Genomic DNA, 21,579 nt, shown 5'->3' with positions numbered 1-21,579 from the left:
AGAGTTTTTGAAATAATGCATTTCTGGAGCAGAATTTAAAGCAGATGACTGTTAAACGAACTATTAACTATAAGCACAAAGGCTGCATATTGAGAGGGAGCAGCCAAGTTTTACATCCTGTTTAATACGGTCAAGCAATCTTAAGGTAAGGTTGGATGATAGAATTACCTTCCCAAAATTATGTCTTTATATCCTATCTTGTATCATCACTACTAATATGCTAGACTCAAAGACCCTCTCCCCTGTAAAAATCTATAAATGTAAGGAATTTTCTTTGTTAGGGCAGTTGTTAATGGCTCTGCTAACCCACTTTCTCTCCTAGAAAGGGACCCGCATAATTCCCGCTCAAAGAACTACAAAGCCCATAGGGCATTTCGGCCAAGGCGCCTGCGCAGTGACCACTTCTTCCATTGTGTTCCTCGTTCCAGGGCAAGACCCGCCCCGCGACGCTGTGGCTTGCGCTGGAAGAAGCGGAAGAAGATGGCGCTCACCAGGTGGGTTGTTGATTTGGGTCCTCGATACGGAAGGGTCTGGGAGTACCCATCTTTTCCTTTTTTCTGCCCGGACTGGGCGGGCAGTGACCTGGACTGGGGCGCAGAGGAACTGTGGCCAAGACCCTGGGTAGACCCTCTCGCGGGCTTCCTTGGCGACTAGGCCGCGCCGAAGCCGGGGTCTTTCCTTAGGGGCTTCCCGGGTTGAGTTCTCCCCCTCCCAGGACCGAGAGCCGCGTCGCGGCCTCGCGCAGAGGAGCTCACGTGTACCTCGCGTAAGCGGCGCGGCAGGTTGGTGAGCACCCTAAGGACCTCAGGCTGAGGCGGGCTCGTTGAGAAGCAGCGGCTTATTTATTCCTGTTGAGCAAAGCGCGCCAGTCCTGTGCGAGCCGCTTTCCAGCCGCTTGCATGCTTTGGACTTTCTCCCTTTTTTTTCAGCTACTCTTTTCCAAAACAAAGATTTTTGGGAAGAAACAAACAGAGTTTGAAACGTCCCAGGACTGACCCAAAAAATTGAAATTGGCAGCAGTTTGGGCTGCTGTTTACTAGATGCGCTGCTGCTCCGCGCTTTAACTTTGGACCTTAGAATTTCTTTGGTACATAGAACCGCCTCCGACTTTTGCGGTTCCTGGTTGCCCTGGTTACCGTATGTAAAGTGCTTCCAGCCTTTAAGAAAAAGATGCTAAGTGGGACATTTCCCCCCAAAAGTTACGTAACTCCTAGTTGCTCCAAGTGAAAAAACTTTTCCATGCAGTAAAAGTCTGATTTTAAAGAAGGTATAAAGAAAGTATTCGTTTAGGACATTACCTCTCTCTATTAACCTACTTTTCATGTTTTTCCCTGGCTTGTATGAATCCTAAAAATGTTTTGGTCGTGGGAATTATGGTTTGTTGTCGGGCTTGGTCATAGAGGTTGTATATATAGAATGAAATGTATTTTTTGCTAATGGGAAGATGGACAAGTAGATAACACAGGTGAAAAGTACTGCAGTCTGGAGGATCTCTGAGTTCCAAGGCCAACCTGGTCTGTATAGTTAGCTTAAGGCAGAAAGAGAGGTGACTGCCTGCAGAGTCTGGGCAGAAAACAGAGCAGCACTGTCCTAATTAGCCTTAACACACTTGGTAAAAAGGTATCCGTTGAGGATTTGCCTTGATCAGATTGGCCTGTGTACATTTTGTAGTGGATTGTTTTTCTTGATAATAGGATGGGCAAGCACCAACTCCCTAGTCCTGAATCATGAAAGAAAACTAGATGAGCATAAGCCAGTACACCAGCAAAGCAAGCAACTTATATGCTACCTTGCCTGCCTGCTTGCCTCCTTCCTTCCTTCTCTGAAAGGAAGCAAGTCCCTCTTGCTTTTAATCATGAGTGGGATTTCGCTAGCTGCCTTGACATTCTTTGGTGAGTTGTTACCTGGAATTGTAAGCCAAATAGGCCCCTCCTCTTTTAAATTTTTTTTTTTGCCAAAGTATTTTAATAATAGCAACAGAAATGAAACTAGAACCAACAGAAAATGCTTACTTGCAGTGCTCACCTTAATACAAAAAAATTAGATTGAGTTATGCAGATTAAATGTTACAGGTAGCAAACATTTGTTCTTCAGGCACTGTGATACTGATTAGTAGTATTATGACGGGAAAGGTAGAACTTGAAATGGGTGCACATAAGAACAGTGTCAGGGGTATAGTCTGTATTGTGTGGTTAATGTAGCAAGGGCAAAAGTGAAGTCTCAAATGGCCATCCTTGGGAACTACAAAGCTTTCAGTTAGCTTTCATTACTAAATTTGTGTGTGGGTGTGTCCTTTATAAAAACTAGCTGGAGAAGCTCCTCAGTGTTTCAGAGCACTGGCTGTTCTTGCAGAGGACCTGGTTTGGTCCCCAGCACCCAGATGAACGCTCACAAGCATCTATAACTGCAGTTTAGGAATCTGACACCTCTTGCAGTCTCTGAAGGCACCATACACCTTTGTAGAACATAGATATACATCCAGACAAAGCACTCACACACATAAAGTGACAATTGGTGAATGCTTCTATAAATCATTGAAAAGTGTGTTCTCTGAGCAAAGGAAAATCAAAAGCTGAATTGTGATAGTTAAATGTTTGTTTATTTATTTGTTTGTTTTAATTCTGATTTTGATTCCTGTAGCTTTTTACCTGCGCCTACTCAGCTATCTCAGGACCAACTTGAAGCAGAAGAAAGAGCAAGATCTCAGAGATCACGGCAGACCTCACTGGTCTCCTCTCGAAGGGAGCCTCCCCCATACGGATACAGGAAAGGTTGGATTCCACGCTTGTTAGAGGTAAATGTGGACTGAAATTTATTATTGTACACTTGTAAGATAAATTTAAACTCTGGAGGATGATTGTTAATAGACATGTGATGTTCTGACAGCATGTTCTTCCAGAGACATTTCCTTTTGTTGATTGTTGCGGTTTGTGATCAGCAGAGGAATCACTGTTTTGCTTCTTATTGTGCTAAACTATTGAACTTGTACAAAAGGAACTAGCATACTTTTACAAATGTAGGCCTTACAGCTCATGAACAGTAATGGCAGAGAACAATACAAATACAAGAAACAACAGCTCTCACTGCACAAACCTGACAATTTGAATTTGATTCCACACTGGAAAGAGAGCCTAACCCTGAAAACTTTTTAAAAGCACTGTGGCATGGGCATGTGCCTGTGCCCTCACTCCTCTCTTTCTCTCTCTCTTTTTTTCTCTCTCTCTCACACACTCTAATAATAAATAAAATTTTGAAATCTTTAAAAGGGGGCGAATTGGAGTGGGTTTGCATTTGAGTTGTGTCCACCCCCACCCCACTTCCAACAATGAAAATAATAATGTCATAACTTACCAGGTCATAACTCTGAAGAGGTAACTTTCCTTTAGGAAAATCTAATAGTGTCCTTGATGTATTTCTCTGTGCACTTTTTAAATCTTCAGTTTGAAAATGTTAGCACATTCCTCATTATGATATTACATACATACCTTCTCAGTAATATGAAAGTTAAGTTTTGGTTGATTTGGTAGGCGCAGAGAATTGAAATGATCCTTTCATACCTCTGATTTGTCTCCAAAGAACAGATTTCCTTAACAGCCCATATTTTCCTGATTATTCAGCATCCTGTGCACACTTCATTATATATCCCAATTCCAAGGAAGTTATCAAATACTTGACCATCGTTCTTATTTAGAGAGAAAAGTGAGTATTTGAGATTTAACCTGTGGGTTGGAGAAATGGCTCAGCACTTCAGAGTCCTCACATATTGTGTTTATATCAAAAGATCTCCCCTTAGCTGGATATATTGGCACACGCCTTTAATCCTAGCACTCTGAAGGCAGAGGCAGGTGGATCTCTGAATTCGAGACCGGCCTGGTCCACAGAGGAAGTTCCAGGACAGACAGGGCTACACAGAGAAACCACACACACACACACACACACACACACACACACAAGATTAGTTTGTATTTTTGGGTGTTTTGCCTGTATATATACAGCTGTGCATCACATGCATGCAGTGCCTTGCATCCTGTGCAACGGAGTTACAAGTGGTTGTGAGCCACCATGTGGGTCCTGGGAACTGAATGTGAGTTCTTCACCTCTGAGCCCTCTCTCCATTCCCGTGTAGCACTTTCTTACATGGTTATGGCATCTGCCTTAGAGATGAGGTGTCTGCCTTTTTTCAGTCTGCCTCCAGGTGTATTTATAGTATCTTTGAATAGAAACATTGCTTAGCATTTTGCTCAAAACCTTCTTTACTCTGTCTCTACCACATTTGCCATGCCTCTGCCCACTCCATCAGGTCTAGAACTGAGCCTGACAAGTGCCTCCCTGCCTTGCTGGAACATAACCCTGGGTTTTGTTTGTTTTGTCTCTATTCTCATCTGGTCTTTGTGAACCCTGATGTGTGAAGGCCAGTCTTGCTTTTGTTAGTTAGGGATTTTATACTTGCTTTTGTTCTATCTGGAATTAGTGACATGCATGGCAAGAGAGATTTTCCAGAGGCTGGAATGCCTTCCTGTCTGCAGCCAAAGAGTAGTGGTGGCTGGTGTTATATAATTGTACTTAGTGTCCCTTTTTTTGAGAGGTTATAGATATGTTTTGGAGGACTTTTCCCTGGATTAGAGTGGGGACAGCAGGCCTCATTTTCCATACAAGGGAGCCTTTGAGCTTTATGACATCTGGTGGCTGTTAGCTTTTATAGTCTTAATTGATTATCAGAGGTTTCGTATATCCTGGTGGATCAGAGCAGTTCATTTGGAAATCAAACTCAAATGGCCAGCTAATCTGAAAATGCCGGGGATGCTTTGAGGGGAGTGACTGTTCTCTGAAGAAGGCATTTTGTTCTAGTTCTCACAGTAAAAGCTATGATTTTCTGGCAGGCTTAATGACCACATAATGCCACAGCCACAGTTCTGAAGTGCTGATTACAGTCAAGGAACTCCAGCAAATCTGAGCGGGTGTCAAATGGATAGTCTGAGTACAGGGAACACTTTTCTTAGGAAGACTATTTCTGCCTAATTTACAAGAAAATATCTTTTTCACTTTATTCTGTTGGTTTTCAAAAATTTCAATCCTCTCCAGTAAATAAATATATTTTGCCTTAGAATTCACAACCAAGATCTAATAAAAAAAATCTTATAAAAACAAATTTATTTTTCAGCAAATACCCTCTTGTTGATGAATCTCACTTTTCTCTAACATTCTTGGCAGTATGGTAGAAAATATCTTATGTAATTACATACCTAGGACCAAAAGTTGTTCAAACTTCAGAGGTTTTGGATTTTGGAATATTTATACAGACTCTACATGGACACTGCTGATATAAAACTACTAAGGAAGCTAGACATGGCACAGTGTGCCTTTGTAATAGCACTTAGGAAACAGAGGATCCCTGAGTTCAAAGCCAGCCAAGTCTACACAGTGACTTGGGTGCATGCCCTGCACACTGGCATGTACATCAAACACCCACATGAGATAAAGCTTTTGGAATCCAAATCTGGATTTGCATCTTGCATATATGCTAGCTATGAGATCTTAAGGATTTTTTTTTTTTTTTGGAGACAGGGTCTCACTATGTAGCCCTGGCTAGCCTGAAACCTCCTGGCCTGAAACTCACCAAGATCCACCTACCCCTCCTCCCAAGTGCTGGGGTTAAAGACATGTGCCACCACATCCATTATTACACTTAATATTTGTAAACCTTCATCTGTTCCCTATGAGAACACTGAAATGTGAGTTGGACTTGTTCTACAGAGGCTTTTAGAAATATTGTAGGCAGAACATTGTTCTACTTTAAAAAGGGTACTTCTTGCTGGGTGGTGGTGGTGCATGCTTTTAATCCCAGCACTTGGCAGGCAGTAGCCACCAGATCTCTGAGTCTGAGGCCAGCTAGTCTACAGATCAAGATCCAGGACAACTGGGGTTACAGAGAGAAACCCTGTCTAGAAAAAAATAAAACAACAACAACAATTGTAGTTCTTGTTCCTGTGTGATGCTATATAATCACTGTTAGAGATGTGAGGCTGGGTGGAGGTGTATATGTTTTCTCAACTGAAATAGAACCTCTTAGGCTCAGGCCATCCTGTCCAGCTTAGTTGAACTTTTTTTCTAAAACTCACCCTCTTATGGCTTAAATTTCATCCTTGAAATTCACAGGACAGTAACCCCAAAACTCAGGGGCTAGAGTGCTCTAAACTCAGTGGTCATTAAAGCCACCCCAAGCCAGTGGCTTTTGGGTTTTTGCCTCATGAATTTAGGATGAAATTCACAAACTGTAGAGGGGTCTATCATAGAGCTTCTGCACAGGAGGGAGCCTACTCTCTTGAAGGCTGCACTGGATGGAGATGTGTGCTAGTCAGTCTGATTTCTACTCCAGCCACATTCTCGGTGAGAACTCCTTTAGGGGAGCAGAAATAAGGACAAACTAGGCTTTCTCTCTGGCATCCTTGGCCTTTGACAAGGATGATACTGTCAATGGACTCAAGGACATTTCCAGCATTTAGTCACAAGAAAAAAAACCTTGACTTTCAGGGTTCCCCCCCCAAAAAAAAAAAAAAAAAAACAAAAAAACTTCATAGCCAAATTCTATACCCTGTTCTTATCATAGGACCTTGGGACTTTGGTCAATCCAAAGAAAAGAAAAAAAAAATGTGCTGGTCCTGGTCCTTTCTGTCTTATTTTTCTCTTGTATAGCAGAGAATAAATGATTTGTGAATAGAATCTGGTTCCAAGAGCATTTCTTCACATTTCTTCTAGGTTTAGCTCCACCTGGTGCTCTATGTTTCTGTGTATATTGCTAAAACTAGTCTTTGCTTTGTACTAAACATTTTGTTTAGTTTATTCTAGCCACATAAATAAACTGGATATGCGATAGCCTGGAACGTACCTCCATGACTTACTTGTCCTTGCAACCTTAGCACCATTTCCTCTGTCCTTCAGAAGTGAGGAACTCCTTGCTACATTCTCTGGAGAGTTAAGACCACTTGCTGCTTTTGCAAGAGGGCCCAATTCAGTTTCACGGACCATGTCAGTTCACAACTGCATGTAACTCTAGCTCAGGGAATCTGATCCCCTCTTCTAGCCTCTGCTGGCACCTACACACACACACACACACACCCCTACCTTATCAAAAAAGAAAAAGAAAACCTTCCCTTGAGTCTTAGTTTTTTGGTTTTTTGGGTTTTTTTTTTTTTTTTCTTTTTTTTTTGCTGTGAAGAGACACTGTAACCAAAACAACTTTTATAAAGGAAAACATTTAATTGGGACACAGTTACCATTTCAGAGATTTAGTCCATTATCATTATGGTGGGAAGCGTGGCAGAGTCTAGGCAGACAGGATGCTGGAGAAGGAGCTGAAAATTCTACATATTGGTCCAGGAGATGGTACCACACTGGGCAAAGCCTTGAGTACTATAAGAGACCTCAGTACCAGCCCTAACAGTGACACACCTACTCCAACAAGGCCACACCTTCTCCAACAAGGCCACACCTCTTCACAAGCCACTCTGTGGTCCAAGCATTCACACACCTGAGTCCATGGGGGCCATACCTTTTTAAACCACCATACCTTGGATCTTCCTTTGTTTACTTTTTCATCGTTGAGGCTTTCACTTGTGTGATTTCTTAGAAGGCTGTCACAGGCACTCTACTGAAAGTATGAAACTGCCTCTTCCCAGGACCTGTCCCATCTTCATGGTACTTCCTATACTCAGAGATGTGTTTTATACCTTTGCCCACTGTAGACTACACAAGACAAAAACCTTGCCTCTGTTTACTGCTGACAGTCATACCTAGCATAGATTTGATAACTTGAATAAATTGCTGCTTATTACTAAATATTCTTTTTAATTTTCTTGACATATTCAGGATTTTGGAGATGGAGGTGCTTTCCCAGAAATCCACGTGGCCCAATATCCACTGGATATGGGCCGAAAGAAAAAAATGTCGAATGCACTGGCCATTCAGGTGGATCCTGAAGGAAAAATTAAATATGATGCAATTGCTCGACAAGGACAGTCCAAAGACAAGGTACTCTTTCATTGGTTTTGCTTGTTTTCTTCTTGTTGATAAATATTCTGTGAAGTTCTATTACATTTTGTGGAAATGACAAGTCACTTGCTAATTTGGACTATGTAAAAAAAGCAGTGAAGTTAGAGCTGGAGAGGTGGCTCAGTGATTAAGAACACTTGCTTATTCAGAGGACTCCAGTTCAATTAGCAGTACCCACATGTAACTCCAGTTCCAGGGCATGTGATGCCTTCTTCTGACCTCCAAGGGCACCAGGCATGCATCTGATATACATACGTATATGCAGGCAAGACATTCAAACACATGAAGTAAGTAAACACATAAGTAAATAAATCTTTAAACAAAATAGCAGTGAAGTTAAGATTCTAACTGATGATAAGTCACTCTCTACTCAAGGTTCTGGGTTTGAGTCCAACAGTAAAATCTCTGTAAAATATACTGTATAAGCTGGGCATGGTGGTGCACTTCTATAATCCCAGCACTTGCAGAGGCAGAGGCAGGTAGATCTTGAGACAGAGAAACCCTGTCTCGAAAAAAACAAATATATGCTGATGCCTGCAAAGTGCACTAGATTGACTTTGTGACCAACAGTGACATTGTGCCTTGGAATTCTACACAGATTGGTAATAACTGTTCTCCCCTTCAGAACATTCTCAACATGTAGCTCAGGCTGGCCTTGAACTTAGCCTTCCTGCTTTCACCCTCCCAGTGCTGTAGGCCACACCCAGCAATGATACTTAGGTTTTGTTTTACATTTCAAAGTTTTTTCTTTTTCTAAAAGTGCTACCAAACTTGCAGAAGTCAGTAACCCCACACTCTTAAGAAAAATCACTTTTGTTTTTGGTCTTGTTAGAGATGGAACCCAGGGCTTCGGGCATGCTACAAGTGTTCTACACCTGAACTGTACCCCTGGACCCAAATCAGCTTTTACTTTTGCCTGTAGACAAAAATTTCCTTTGTACTTGAGGAATACTTACACTGAGGCTTCTTTCTTTACTTTTTGTGAGTTGTACTGGAGATCCAACCTAGGATGTTTGTGTGGTTCTCAACCTGTGGGTTGTGACTTATTTGGGGTTGTGTTATAGTCTTCTAAACTTGCTTGCTTTGGCAAGGGTCCAGGGTAGGATCTGGGACAGGATTTGGAATCCTCCATTGGCTTTTATCTCTTGGGGCACCGAGCCAATGGCTTAGGCAACCACGTAGAAGGATGACTGAGGGAAGGAAGGGAGGAGTTAGTTCAGGGTTCCTTCTCTAGGACTAGGCACTGGCTACACTGCTACTAAGGAAAACTTAAACTGGTCACTTTTTTCTCTGGCTGGAGTTGTAAAAAGCAGCATCTGGTCAAAACTGCAAGGGATTGTGAAAAGGAGGCTCTTTAATCTGTACATAGGCCTCTGCTAAGATCAGCTGTTTGGCTAAAGTATGCTTGCTTATGGCAGTGCTCTGAGTCTGTTAACTTATTATTGGATTTTCAGGAAAACAAGTAGAGGAGAAAAAATAGACCATTCATACACACACAAGCATTAAAGAGAAAAAGGTGGATGATGTTAAAATCTCTAACTTCAAGTTCGACAGATTCCTACAAGCTTACATATGGCGATGATGTTGATTCCAGCTAGCATCTCTGCAGAAACTGGAGCAAGTTTAGGCTGCCAGTTCCATAACATCAGCCCATACATACACACAGATAAGAAGACATACAGACCTGTACATATTCATACATACATTCAATGGGTGATACAAAAGGAGCTCCTTATATACAGCTAGACAGTTGACATACACTTATGTAAAATGTACAAAAAACAGACAAATGGGCATATTTACATATATACAACTCATACAGTGAAGCCAATTCTGGTGGACTTCCATTCAGTGGGCTTCTATAACCAGGCTTCTGCCAGAGGGGTTCCACCAATGTTTATTGTATGATCATAGCTTTATACTTCTAAGACAAAGCTCACAGAAAAGGAATTACCTCATAGTCAAAAAGGCAATCACAAAAACAGATGAATTCTATAATACAGCAGGTTATATGTTTTAAAAATAAACATTTCTGTGTATCCATTACATCATCGTGAGCTCAGAGTGACAAAGTGTTTCTTTTTACATTTATGGATATCTTGACAGTTTGTATATATGTGCACCACATGTATACCTGGTACCTGAAGAGGCCAGAAGAGGGTGCTTGCCTGCCTGGCCCTGCTTTTCTCCTGATGAGTAAAGCTGTTTGTTCCCCTACCTTCAAGAGTATACTGTAGTTTTCAGATGATTCCTCCCAACAGTGTTGCCTACTAAGAAGTGCTGAGTTTCTTCAGCACGTTTGATTTTCCAGCTGTAAAATGTGGGAGTTTATAGTTAATTACCACAGAGGAATCCTGTTCTTCAGATGTCCTTTACTTTGCCTTAGAAGATGGGAGAATCTTACTGATGCTCATTCAAAGGGTTATTAACTTTTGAATACCCAAATAAGCAGCAAATCGTTTTTATTTGATAAATTAGTATTGAGAATAAATAAAACATACGTGACTACTAGGAGCCATTTACTTAGAATCTCCCTGTGGTGTCTAACATGTAAAAGTGGTTAATTCTTGGTAATTTCAGGGCTTTCTTCTATAAGAGAATTTTCAGTTTGTGGTGGTTCAGATTTTTCCACCCTAAAAAGAAGTAAGGTTGGCTTCTAGTTATATGGTCCTTATGTACTGAACCTTACTTTTCTCATTATTGTGTGCTTCCAGGTTCATTTTAAAATGAACATTCATAAAAGACAGTGTTGTTAATGGCTCACATATCAGTAGTTAAACCTGTGCTAGATCCTCTTTTTCCCAATCCTGCTCATTCTTCAAAACAGTAAGCTAGACATTTGAGTTTATAGCTTTGGGAAATCAATACCTTGTATTGATTAGGAAGTTTGGAGTCAGGCACTGGTTGCATACCTGTGGTCCCAGCTTATTGGAGGATGAGTCAGGAACTGTGTTGGTCCTGAGAGAATTCATAAAGTAGTCCTAAAGTTGAGTCTAGAACAGAACAAGTTACATATTGGGATAATTAGTTTTTATTGTCAACTTACTAAACCTGGAATTACTTGGGGAGGGAGCTTCAGTCGAGGAATTGTCTAAATCTGGTTTGATTTAGACAAATTTTTAATTGTTTGTGGGAAATTATCTTGATAATTGGTAAAAGTCAGCCCATTGTAGGCACCACCACTGCCTAGATGGAAGGGTTCCTGCAACCATGTAAGAGAGGAGAAAGGGAACAGACAGCAGAGATTCATTCATTCCTCTCTGCTTTTGACTGGATATAATGTGACTAGCTGCTTGAGTTCTTGCCTTGACTTCTTCCAGTAACAGACTCTGACTTGGGATTGGAAGCCATATAAACCCTTTTCTTCCTGAGGTGTTTTTTGTTTTTGTTTTTTGGTTGGTTAGGTTTTTTGTTGGTTTTGTTTGGTTTTGTTTGTTTGTTTGTTTGTTTGTTTGTCTTTTTAAGTCAGGCTATCACAAAGACCAAAATAAAACTAGAAGACACATGTACATTTTTGTTTTATTCTTATAGAAGAAAATATTATGGACTTTTTCTTTTCATTTGTGTTCACTTTACTAGTTTGTGAATAGAATTGATTTCAGAAAATAGAAACATTATAAATAGGATGAGGTCAATGGAATTTTCTAGGCCCAGTGAATTTGAAAATTATTTAGTAACCTGACTTAAATTCTGATGAGTTTTTAATCCAAGATAATGGTGCTATAGGCAGTTTATATCATCATTAATTTCAAGTCCTAGTGAGCCTCAAAAATAGAGATCACTGATGCATAAGATTCTGTTGGCAGAGTGTATTTGGATACTGACTTGATTAGAAGATCTCAAATAATTTAAATGCATGGGGTCAAGGGAAAGTGATTAGCTTGGAGCTAGGGCAGCAATTTGTGTATGCATTTAAGCTCCTTTAGTTTTAAAATCTGATGGCAAAACAGGGTCTCCTAAATGTGTAAATATGCTGAAAGGACATGTTGACATCTAGAGTGACTTAATGAAGCTACTTCTTTCCATTCTGTGTGCTCCTAAGCCTGCTTGTGTTTGGACACTCTAGGTCATTTACAGCAAATACACTGACCTGGTTCCAAAAGAGGTTATGAACGCAGATGATCCAGACCTGCAAAGGCCGGATGAAGAGGCAATCAAAGAGGTAACTGGGACTTGATACATGTGATTACTTTAGATGACTATTTATGTCCTTATTAATTTCCAGACCACTCAACATGATGCTTCTCATTTCAGATAACAGAAAAGACAAGAGTAGCCTTGGAGAAGTCCGTATCGCAGAAAGTGGCTGCAGCCATGCCAGTTCGGGCAGCTGACAAGCTGGCGCCTGCTCAGTATATCCGGTATGAACCATGCTGGAAGAGTTAATTGCATGTTGATAGCTGGGATTCCAATAACTCTTTTATCAGCCTACAAAGCCAGTTACAAACACAGTGTCTTAAATAATGACTTTTGAAGCCTATTGACTCTTATTTGCAGAAGTTAAAATACCCACGTTAAGATGTTAGCTGCTAGCCTGTGATGGTAGTGCACTCCGTTAATCCTAGCTCGCAGGTGAATCTCTGTAAGTTCAAGGTCATCTTGGTCTATAGCATGAGTTCCAGGATGGCAAGGGCTACACAGAGAAGCTTGTCTCAGAAAACAACAAAAAAAGATGTTGACTGTTGTAAGCTGGGCAGGGATGCACTTGAATAGGCAAAGTCATGTGGATCTCTGAGTACTAGGCCAGCCAGGGTTACATGCTAAAAAAATATTTGAGCTATTATAATCTTCATGTGTTTTTTGGGGGGGTTTGGGGTGTTTTGATTTTCAGTTGTTTAGAAAATAACCATTGCCTATGGTATATGACCGAAACCACAATTGATTACAGTTTCAATTATATTTATATTTTTATGATTATATTTAATAAACATTTACAGTGGCGCTAAGTGTTGAGGGCCTTCACTGGACTGAATGAATGGAAATAGATGTTAAAGGAAAACTTGGAGTTAGAAGGACTTCTGCCACAGGTTTTTTATAACAGAGTTAGTCAGAAACTGCTAACTGCATGTTGCTAGTAGGCATACTATTGTGACTATTTTTTTCCTTTAAAAGAATGATTTATTGTTATTTTATGTGTATGGGTGTTTTGCCTGCATGCCCAGTACCCAGTGAGGCCAGAAGAGGGAGTCAGATCCCTTGAAATTGAAGTTGCAGGCAATGATGAGTTGCCATGTGGGTGCAGGGAATTGAGTCCAGGTGCCCTGAAAAAGCAGTCAGTGCTCTTAACTGCAGAGCCATCTCTCCAGCCCTGGCGATTTTTTTCTCCATAAAAGTAGGGCTAGTTTTAGACCTGCGAGGCTGAGGAGGTGTACTTCCCAGGTGGGATATGGAGAGGATGAGAGAGGAAGTCACTAACAACCTGCTGGAGTGGACATTTTATTTGTGATTCAGTTTCTGTTCCTTTTCTGGCCTGTTGCTGGCTGCCCTGCCTAAATGTATGGTGATTTTAAATTGGCACTTCCTGGAAAGAATTGAAAGTGTAGTCGCTTGGAACTGTAATAGGAGATAAATGCCTACCAAAATTCAAACTAATTACAACTTTAGTTTTCATCTAATTTCTTTAGCTATACACCATCTCAGCAAGGAGTAGCATTCAACTCTGGAGCTAAACAAAGGGTTATTCGGATGGTAGAAATGCAGAAAGACCCAATGGAGCCTCCAAGATTCAAGTAAGTATATGGCTTCAGGAGGATGAACTGTTGTTGTTCTTTCTTTTTAAGATTTTATTTATTAGGCCAGGCAGTAGTGGCACATACCTTTAATGTCAGCACTTAGGGGGCAGAGGCGAGAGGATCTCTGTGAGTTCAAAGCCAGCCTGGGCTACACAGCGAGTTCCAGGATAGCCAGCCAGTTCTGGGGTGAGGTAGGGTGGGGGAAATTTTATTTGTTTATTTAATGTGTGAGTGTTCTATGTGCATATGTGCCTTCATGCCAGAAGAGGGCATCAGATTCCAGTATAGATAGTTGTAAGCTACGATGTGATTGATAGGAATTGAACTCAGGACCTCAGTAGAAGCAGTGTTCTTATCTGCTGAGCCATCCCTCCAGCCCCAACTGCTGCTGTTCTTAAAGTATCAAACAAGAAAATGTCCCACATGTTCATCAACAGGTTAATAGATAAACAAACATCAGTACATCAGTACCTGGAAAATTATTGGCCCAAGAAAAGGAGTAAACTACTACAATAACATAGAGTCTGAAAATAATTATGCTACATGAAAGAAACCAGACAGAAACAAGTAATACAATGTTATGGTTCCCATGTATATATAATAAACACTCTAGAAAATGGTGTCAGCAGGCAGGCTTGGAGGTTAAAGACACTTCCAAGTCCGATGACCAGAGTTCATTTCCTGGGACTTGTATGGCATCGGGGGAGAATCCATTCCTGCAAAGTTGTTCTCTGACCTCCATACTTCCGAGGGTTGTGCATAGCCCTCTCTCATACACAGATAACAAATAAATAAATTTAACTTCTAGAACTGTAGAAAATTGGTTTTGTCCTCAGTTACAGTCAACCTGTGGTGTGCCAGTTTCATCAAGCTGTTGCACTATGCAGTGATAACTGTGAGGTGAGTGGTGACAGTGGCAACATTTTGCTAACTGAAAAAATTGAGCATAAATCACAAAACCAATGCTTATGTGTACCATGAGCACTCATCACAACAAAAAATTAAAATGAGGGGGTAGAGAGATGGCTCAGAGGTTAGGAGCACTGGCTGCTCTTCAAAGGTCCTAAGGTCAGTTCCCAGCAACCATGTGGTTACGCACAACCATCTGTAATGTGATTTGGTGCCCTGTTCTGGCCTGCAAGTATACATGCAGACAGAATACTAAATAATAAATCTTTAAAATAAAAAAATAAACTTTAAAAAAAGAAATATAAAAAAAAATTAAAATGAGAAGGGAAGACTTGGGATCTACCTGATAACTGAAAAGTGACTGAGGACCCCTGCTGATTACTTATTTTACTTTGATTTCTTCTTCAGGATTAATAAGAAAATTCCCCGGGGCCCACCATCTCCTCCTGCACCTGTAATGCATTCTCCTAGTCGGAAGGTAATCCTTAGCTATAGTCAAAACTTTTTTCACTTATGAGTTTTAGTTTTATAAACAGCCTCTCTGCCTAAAGGTACATGTCACCATGATGATTAAACTTTGGTTTTTAATGTTTTCTACAAGATCAAATATGGACACAGTTAAGACTACAAGTAGAGTATGTTTATGAGAATATATGTAAGTGGTAGCTGATCTACCAAAAGTGACCTCTGCTTTCAGTGGAGAGGACAGGATGTGTTTGATTTGCAGAGGAGATGTGGGTTTTCGTATGAAAGCTGCCACATTGCCCCACTCCTCCACGCAAGACACATTTAAGTATGGAAGAGTACTCTCCAGTATTTGTAATATCTGATACCATCTCAATCCTTCACATTAGCATCTGTGTGGCTAGAGTCCATGCCAGGAAATCAGTGTGCACTGCTGGCAAAGATTTTCCTGCAGTTGTCATCAGGGAGGGCCGTATTGGGTTCTTTAGGTAGACTGTAATGGAAACATCTCTCCTTCACCTGTTTTTCAGATGACTGTAAAAGAACAACAAGAGTGGAAGATCCCCCCTTGTATTTCCAATTGGAAGAACGCTAAGGTGATTATGTTGTTACACACTCTGTTAGTACCGTCCCTGGGAAGGAGCTGCAGCCTGGGGACATTCCTTGAAGCCTTAGCTCCTCACTTAGCTAAGCATTCACAATAAGAAATTACAGCTGCTGAGAGCAGAGCCCAGTGGAAGAGCACATATTTGGCATCTGAGACCCGGTGTGCCACCAAAAAAGTAGAGAGACAGCGTCACGGGAAATGTTGCTGTACCAGGCACTTGAACACCATGTAAATCTCTCGGGCGTATCATAGCTATCAGAAGCACTTAGACAAGAGTAAGCAAAGTACCATACTGATTGAAGATGTGATTCTTCATAAAGGTCAAACTTCTAGGTTAGAAATTTTCCCAAGAAAAAAAATTAACCAATCTCAGTGTTCACATGAGAAGAAGGAGTGAGTTTTGGGGGCGGGGGGGAAGATCACTGCTTTATTTCTAGCTGTCCTGCTTTGTAGCATTGCTGTTCACTTGTTGCGAGGTGTGGTGTTGCATTCTTGTGATCCCTGCACACATGAAACTGAAATAGGAGGATAACAAGTTGAAGACTACCCTGGGCTACATAGTAAGATCCTGTCTTTAAAAAAAAAAAAAAGCTCTTTGTATTCTAGGGCATGATGACACTCTTGAGGCAGAGGCAGGCAAATCTCTGTAGGTTTGAGGACAGCCTGGTCTAATAGCAAGTTCCAGGACAGCCAGGGCTACATAGACCCTATCTCAAAAAATAAACTAAAATCCTACGTATCTAAACTGCCAGAGCTTCCAAAAGGTAGTAAGAATCTGTAAAATATGGTATACATTTCCTAATTCCTATACCTTATAGGCTTGGAGTCCTAGTTCATGAGTCACGCTGATGGGCAGCAACTTTAAGCCATGATTTAAATATAAAGTCACAGATTCATCCACCACTGGAAAGGCTGTTGGACCATCTTATGTGGGTTGATTCATATCTGTGTAACCCCATGACATGTTGATGATTCTGAAATTGTGGGTCTTCGTTTACTTATAGATTTTTTTCAGATGGGAAGTTCTTTATATTTTTTGTTTGAGGGCCAAGGTCTCACTCTGTTGCCCAGAAGTTGCTATGTGTGCCAGGCAGGTCCTGAACTTGTAATCTCCTTCAAGTGTGGTTGCACACATGTAGCACAGTACCTGGCCAGCACTGATTCATGTTAGGAGTAGCCTTGAGAGTAGTGTTTGGCAGACAAAGTAGAAATCTGGAAAAGTTTCATAGATAGGCAGCATATTCCCTGGGTTAAAGCAGTTTGTCTGCATTCTTACGACTTGATTTTACTCCAGTCTGACTACTAGGTAGTGATTGCCTTTTACTGTGACCTACAGTTATTAGCACAACACATTCAAAGTCTGGGCTCTTGCATTATACTGTTGGTGTTCCAGTCTTGGTTCATTCACATACTGACTGTGAACTTGCCGCCATCCCCTCAGCACTCTACCCCATCTTCCTGTTAAATGGAGAATATTGTGTTTGCAGCCCCATGTAGCTACCAGGACTGTGGGTCCTCCATCCAAAGCATTTATTGTTGTTTTCCATTGTCTAAAAAGGAATGTGAGAAATTTCAGAGCTCTCAAAATGGGCATGCACTACTTAATGTTACCTGATGACTGTAGCCCTACTGTGCTAACTTGCCTTCTGCTTTCACCTCAGGGTTACACAATTCCATTAGATAAACGGCTGGCTGCTGATGGAAGAGGACTTCAGACCGTCCACATCAATGAAAATTTTGCCAAGCTGGCTGAAGCACTGTACATTGCTGATCGGAAGGTTGGTCTTTTGTGGTTTGCCGAATGTTCTTGTGTCTGTGAGCCCATACCTGTTTACCACAGGTACTAACTCGTGTGTCTGCTGATGACAACAGGGGCTATCTGGAACTCTGTACAGAGCCCCACCCAGGTTATGAGCCCACCTTCTCTGCATGCCAGAGGACTGGTTTCCTAGGCTGACCTCATTTTGTGAAGATTACTAGATACTACTGTACGTCTCATGGTCTCTATTTTAGATGTACATGATCCCTTTTGTAGAGAAGCGTAGGTAAGCATTACAGATAAGTTCTGTATTAATATGCATATACATGCAAATAAGTGGGTTTTTTGTTGTTTCTTCAATAAAGTCTTTCAGATGTAGGCTAAGGTTTTATGTTAAGGGTTTGTCATAGTTAAATTTTGGTGAGTTTTGGTTTTTGTGAAACAGGATCTGAGTTTCAAGCTCAGGCTGTGCTGGAACTCATTGTAATCCTACCTCAGCCTTCTGAGTTCTAGATTGCAGGTATGTACTACCATGTCCAGCTACATTTATTTACCTATTTTCATATAGTTTGAGACTGGATCTCACTGTGGTTCAGTCTGGCACATTTCATTTTGTTTTATGACATAGGGTCTCTCTACATAGCCCTGGCTGTCTTGAAATTCACTATATAGAACAGGCTGGCCTCAAACTCAGAGATCCACCTGCCTCTGCCTCCTGAGTGCTAGGATTAATGGTGTGCCCCACCACTCCCAGCAGGTTTTGAACTCATGGACTCAGGTGCTGGGTGCTTGCTGCTATGCTCAGCCAATATTTCATTTTTACATTGTTTCTGAGAAGGCATTAGTAACGTACTTAAAAAACCAACTGGACAATGGGCAGTGGTGGCACGTGGCTTTTGATGCCAGCACCAGGAGGTAGAGGCAGATAGATCTCTGTGAGTTCGAAGCCAGCCTGGTCTACAAAGCAAGTCCAGGACAGCCAAGGCTACACAGAAAAATGCTGTCTCAAAAAAAACTGCTCGGATGTAGCCCATGGTAGCTCAGTATCCAAGTGGGTACCCTAATAAGGGGAACAGGGACTGTTTCTGATATGAAATGAACTCAATGGCAGGCTTTTTGACACACACACACAAACCCCAGGGAGGAGCAGCCCTGCTAGGCCACGTAGGAGGACTTTGCAGCCAGTCCTGAATATACCTGATAAACCAGGATCAGATGAAAGGGGAAGAGGCCCTCCCCTATCATTAGAAAGGGGCAGGGAGGAGATGAGAGAGGGAGGATGGAATTCAGAGGGAAAGAGAGAGTGGGATATAGTAGGGATACAAAGTTAACAAACTGTAACTAATATTAAAAAAGAAAAGAAAAAGAATAAACTGGAGTCATTGTGGTTGCAGCCATTAAAGCATTTCCCAGAGACAAAAGGCCAACTTGCCAAAGTCATCTAGTCTATCCAGTAGCAACAAACATGAAGTATGTGTGATTCTTTCACATGGCAGACTTTAGCAACGAGTTCAAAGATAGCTGTAAATACTTAACCCCAACGTGGTCCACTTAACATCTCACTCTACTAAACAGGCTCGTGAAGCTGTGGAAATGCGAGCCCAGGTGGAGAGAAAGATGGCTCAAAAAGAAAAGGAGAAACATGAAGAGAAACTTAGAGAAATGGCCCAGAAAGCCAGAGAGAGGAGAGCTGGGATAAAAACCCACGTGGAAAAAGGTATGGCATTCTTATTCTGAAATTAGTCAACAATGTGTATTATTTTATAAAGTTACCATGTACTACTGTGTGCATGTGTCTGTGTTGGGAGATTATAACATACAAATTGTATGTATGTATGCATTTATAAATGTACATATGCATGCATAAGAAAAATTTAGACATTTGAGAAATGTGTATGGTGTGACCTTCCTTATTAAGCTTAACTAGAAAAAAAAAGAAGCATATATTTTAAATGGATCTTTAATATGGGAGTATACTAGAAATTCTTAAAGTTTTAAGAAATATATGGTTGGTTCTCTATATTCCTAGGATCCACAGACTGAACCAGTTATGGATTGAAAGTATTTAGGTTAGGGAGTTAGCATCTGCACCCAAATTGTGCACTTTTTTTCTGCCATTATTTCCTAAAAAATTTGGCCTGTCAGCTGTCTGTGTAGCATTTATGTTGTATTTAGTGATGTAAGATTGAAAGTATGTGGGAGGGATTATGGGTTATATGCAAATACTACCTGATTTTACATAAGAGATTGGAACATTCACCCATCAAAGTACCCATGAGGTATAAAGGTCCAGAAACCAATCCCTACAGGATGTTGAGAAACAATTGTACTTTTTAAAGCATAGCCTGGCTGTCTGGATCTGCATAGAACTACATAGAGGTCTCACACTGAAAGAGATCTTCCTACCGCTGCCCACAGTGCTGGGATTAAAGGCATGCACAACCACATCCAACCTGACAATTACACTTTTTAATTTATGTTAATGCTATTGATATACTCTGCCAATATTTATCCCATTGTAGTTTTCTTAAAATTTAGAAAAAACAAAAAATTGATTCCCAACTAAGTCAACTTGACAACATGGTAAAATATTAATCTGGAGTTTTGCTAGTTTGGAGACTAATGGATCTTTTAGTAATTAAAATTGCCAGTGTTTTTCTGCCTGGCTTTATTTAGTAATTGACATTAGTTTATCAAGTCCATTGAGATGAATTTGTAATTTGTGGGGAGGGGCATGTTTGTTTTGTTTTGGGTTTTTTTGGGGGGACAGGATTTTTCTGTATAGCCCTGGCTGGCCTAGAACGCTTTGTAGACCAGCCTGGCCTCCAACTCAGAGATCCTGAGACCTGCCTCTCCCTCTGCCTCCAGACTGCTAGGATTAAAGGCGTGCGCCACCACATCCAGAGGGAGTTCCAGGACAGTCAGGGCTACACAGAGAAACCCTGTTTCAAAAAAAACAAAACAAACAAACAGAAAACCAGCAAGTGAAGTAATATAATACAATGGATGAAGAAAAATAAAACATAACGGATATAAAATTACCTTCAGAAGGAAAAGCTTGTGAATATAGGCCTTGCTCTTAAAATGCTAACATTAGTAAAAAAAAAAAAAAAAAAAAAAAAACTTGGAAATAAACCATTTGGCTATCTGAGAGAACATTCTAGGCAGACAGATAAATGACTATAAACACCCTGAGTTTACCCAGTGTAGCTGATTCTATACATAGGAGATATATGTCAGAGTAGTTAGGGATCAGATCCAAAAGTAGGTCAGTCCCATAACAGTGCTGCCACTATTGCAGCAGTGGTATTGTGTATGCGGGGGTCCAGCAGTTGGATGAGATCACTGATCTCCCTGCCCCCTCCTTGTGGCTTTTGCAGCACTGTGAAAGCTGACCAGCAGTCACCTTATTTTTTGAAACAGAGTCTCTTTGCTTAGAGCTCACAAATCTGACTAAGGCTGGCTCCAGTGAACAAGAACCTGTACATGGTTCTTTTTCCTTCTGTTTGTTTTTGTTTTTTGTTTTAGATTTGGCATGGTGTGGTGTGCGTGCATGCGCACACACACGCACACGTTTGTTTTACCTGCTTGTATTTGTGTGTGAGGTTGTTGGATCCCCTGGAGCTGAAGTTCCAGACAGTTGTGGGCTGCCATGTGGATGCTGGGAAATGAACCTGGGTCCTCTGGAAGGTCAACCAGTGCTCTTAACCATTGAACCATTTCTCCATCCCCTGTAGTTAATATTTGTTTGTTTCTGTTTTTTGAGACAGGGTTTGTGTGTGTAGCCTTGGCTGTCCTGGAATCACTTTGTAGACCAGGCTAGTCTCAAACTCACAGAGATCCACCTACCTCTGTCTCCCCAAGTGCTGGAATTAGAGGTGTGCTCTGCCGTGCCCAGCTGTGGTTAATTAAAAAAAAAAAACCTGCATCCCTGAATTTTCTTGCACCACCTGTACGCTCACCGCTCCACATCAGTCTGACTTTCTACCAAAGTGCAATCAAGTAAGCTGACGTAGGCATCCACAGTCCACAAACTTGGATTTAAACTGACTACAAGT

General features: G+C 41.1%; 1 protein-coding gene across 2 annotated transcripts in view; it reads left to right on the top strand.

Annotated features, from left to right (window-relative positions):
• Positions 1 to 404: 404 nt before the first annotated feature.
• Snw1 (SNW domain containing 1) overlaps positions 405 to 21,579 on the top strand; it is a 26,335-nt gene continuing 5,160 nt past the window's right edge. For both annotated transcript variants that reach the window (XM_021653277.2, XM_021653267.2), the window contains exons 1-10: positions 405 to 494; positions 2,641 to 2,794; positions 7,867 to 8,028; positions 12,116 to 12,211; positions 12,304 to 12,410; positions 13,674 to 13,778; positions 15,099 to 15,168; positions 15,686 to 15,751; positions 17,424 to 17,540; positions 19,097 to 19,238. In XM_021653277.2, coding sequence (XP_021508952.1) covers positions 481 to 494; positions 2,641 to 2,794; positions 7,867 to 8,028; positions 12,116 to 12,211; positions 12,304 to 12,410; positions 13,674 to 13,778; positions 15,099 to 15,168; positions 15,686 to 15,751; positions 17,424 to 17,540; positions 19,097 to 19,238 — 1,033 coding nt within the window. In that variant the 5' untranslated portion in view covers positions 405 to 480. The remainder of the gene's footprint in view (positions 495 to 2,640; positions 2,795 to 7,866; positions 8,029 to 12,115; positions 12,212 to 12,303; positions 12,411 to 13,673; positions 13,779 to 15,098; positions 15,169 to 15,685; positions 15,752 to 17,423; positions 17,541 to 19,096; positions 19,239 to 21,579) is intronic.

Source organism: Meriones unguiculatus, chromosome 7 (assembly GCF_030254825.1).
Source record: "Meriones unguiculatus strain TT.TT164.6M chromosome 7, Bangor_MerUng_6.1, whole genome shotgun sequence".
NCBI lineage: Eukaryota > Metazoa > Chordata > Mammalia > Rodentia > Muridae > Meriones > Meriones unguiculatus.
This window is presented reverse-complemented; position numbering and strand designations above follow the sequence as displayed.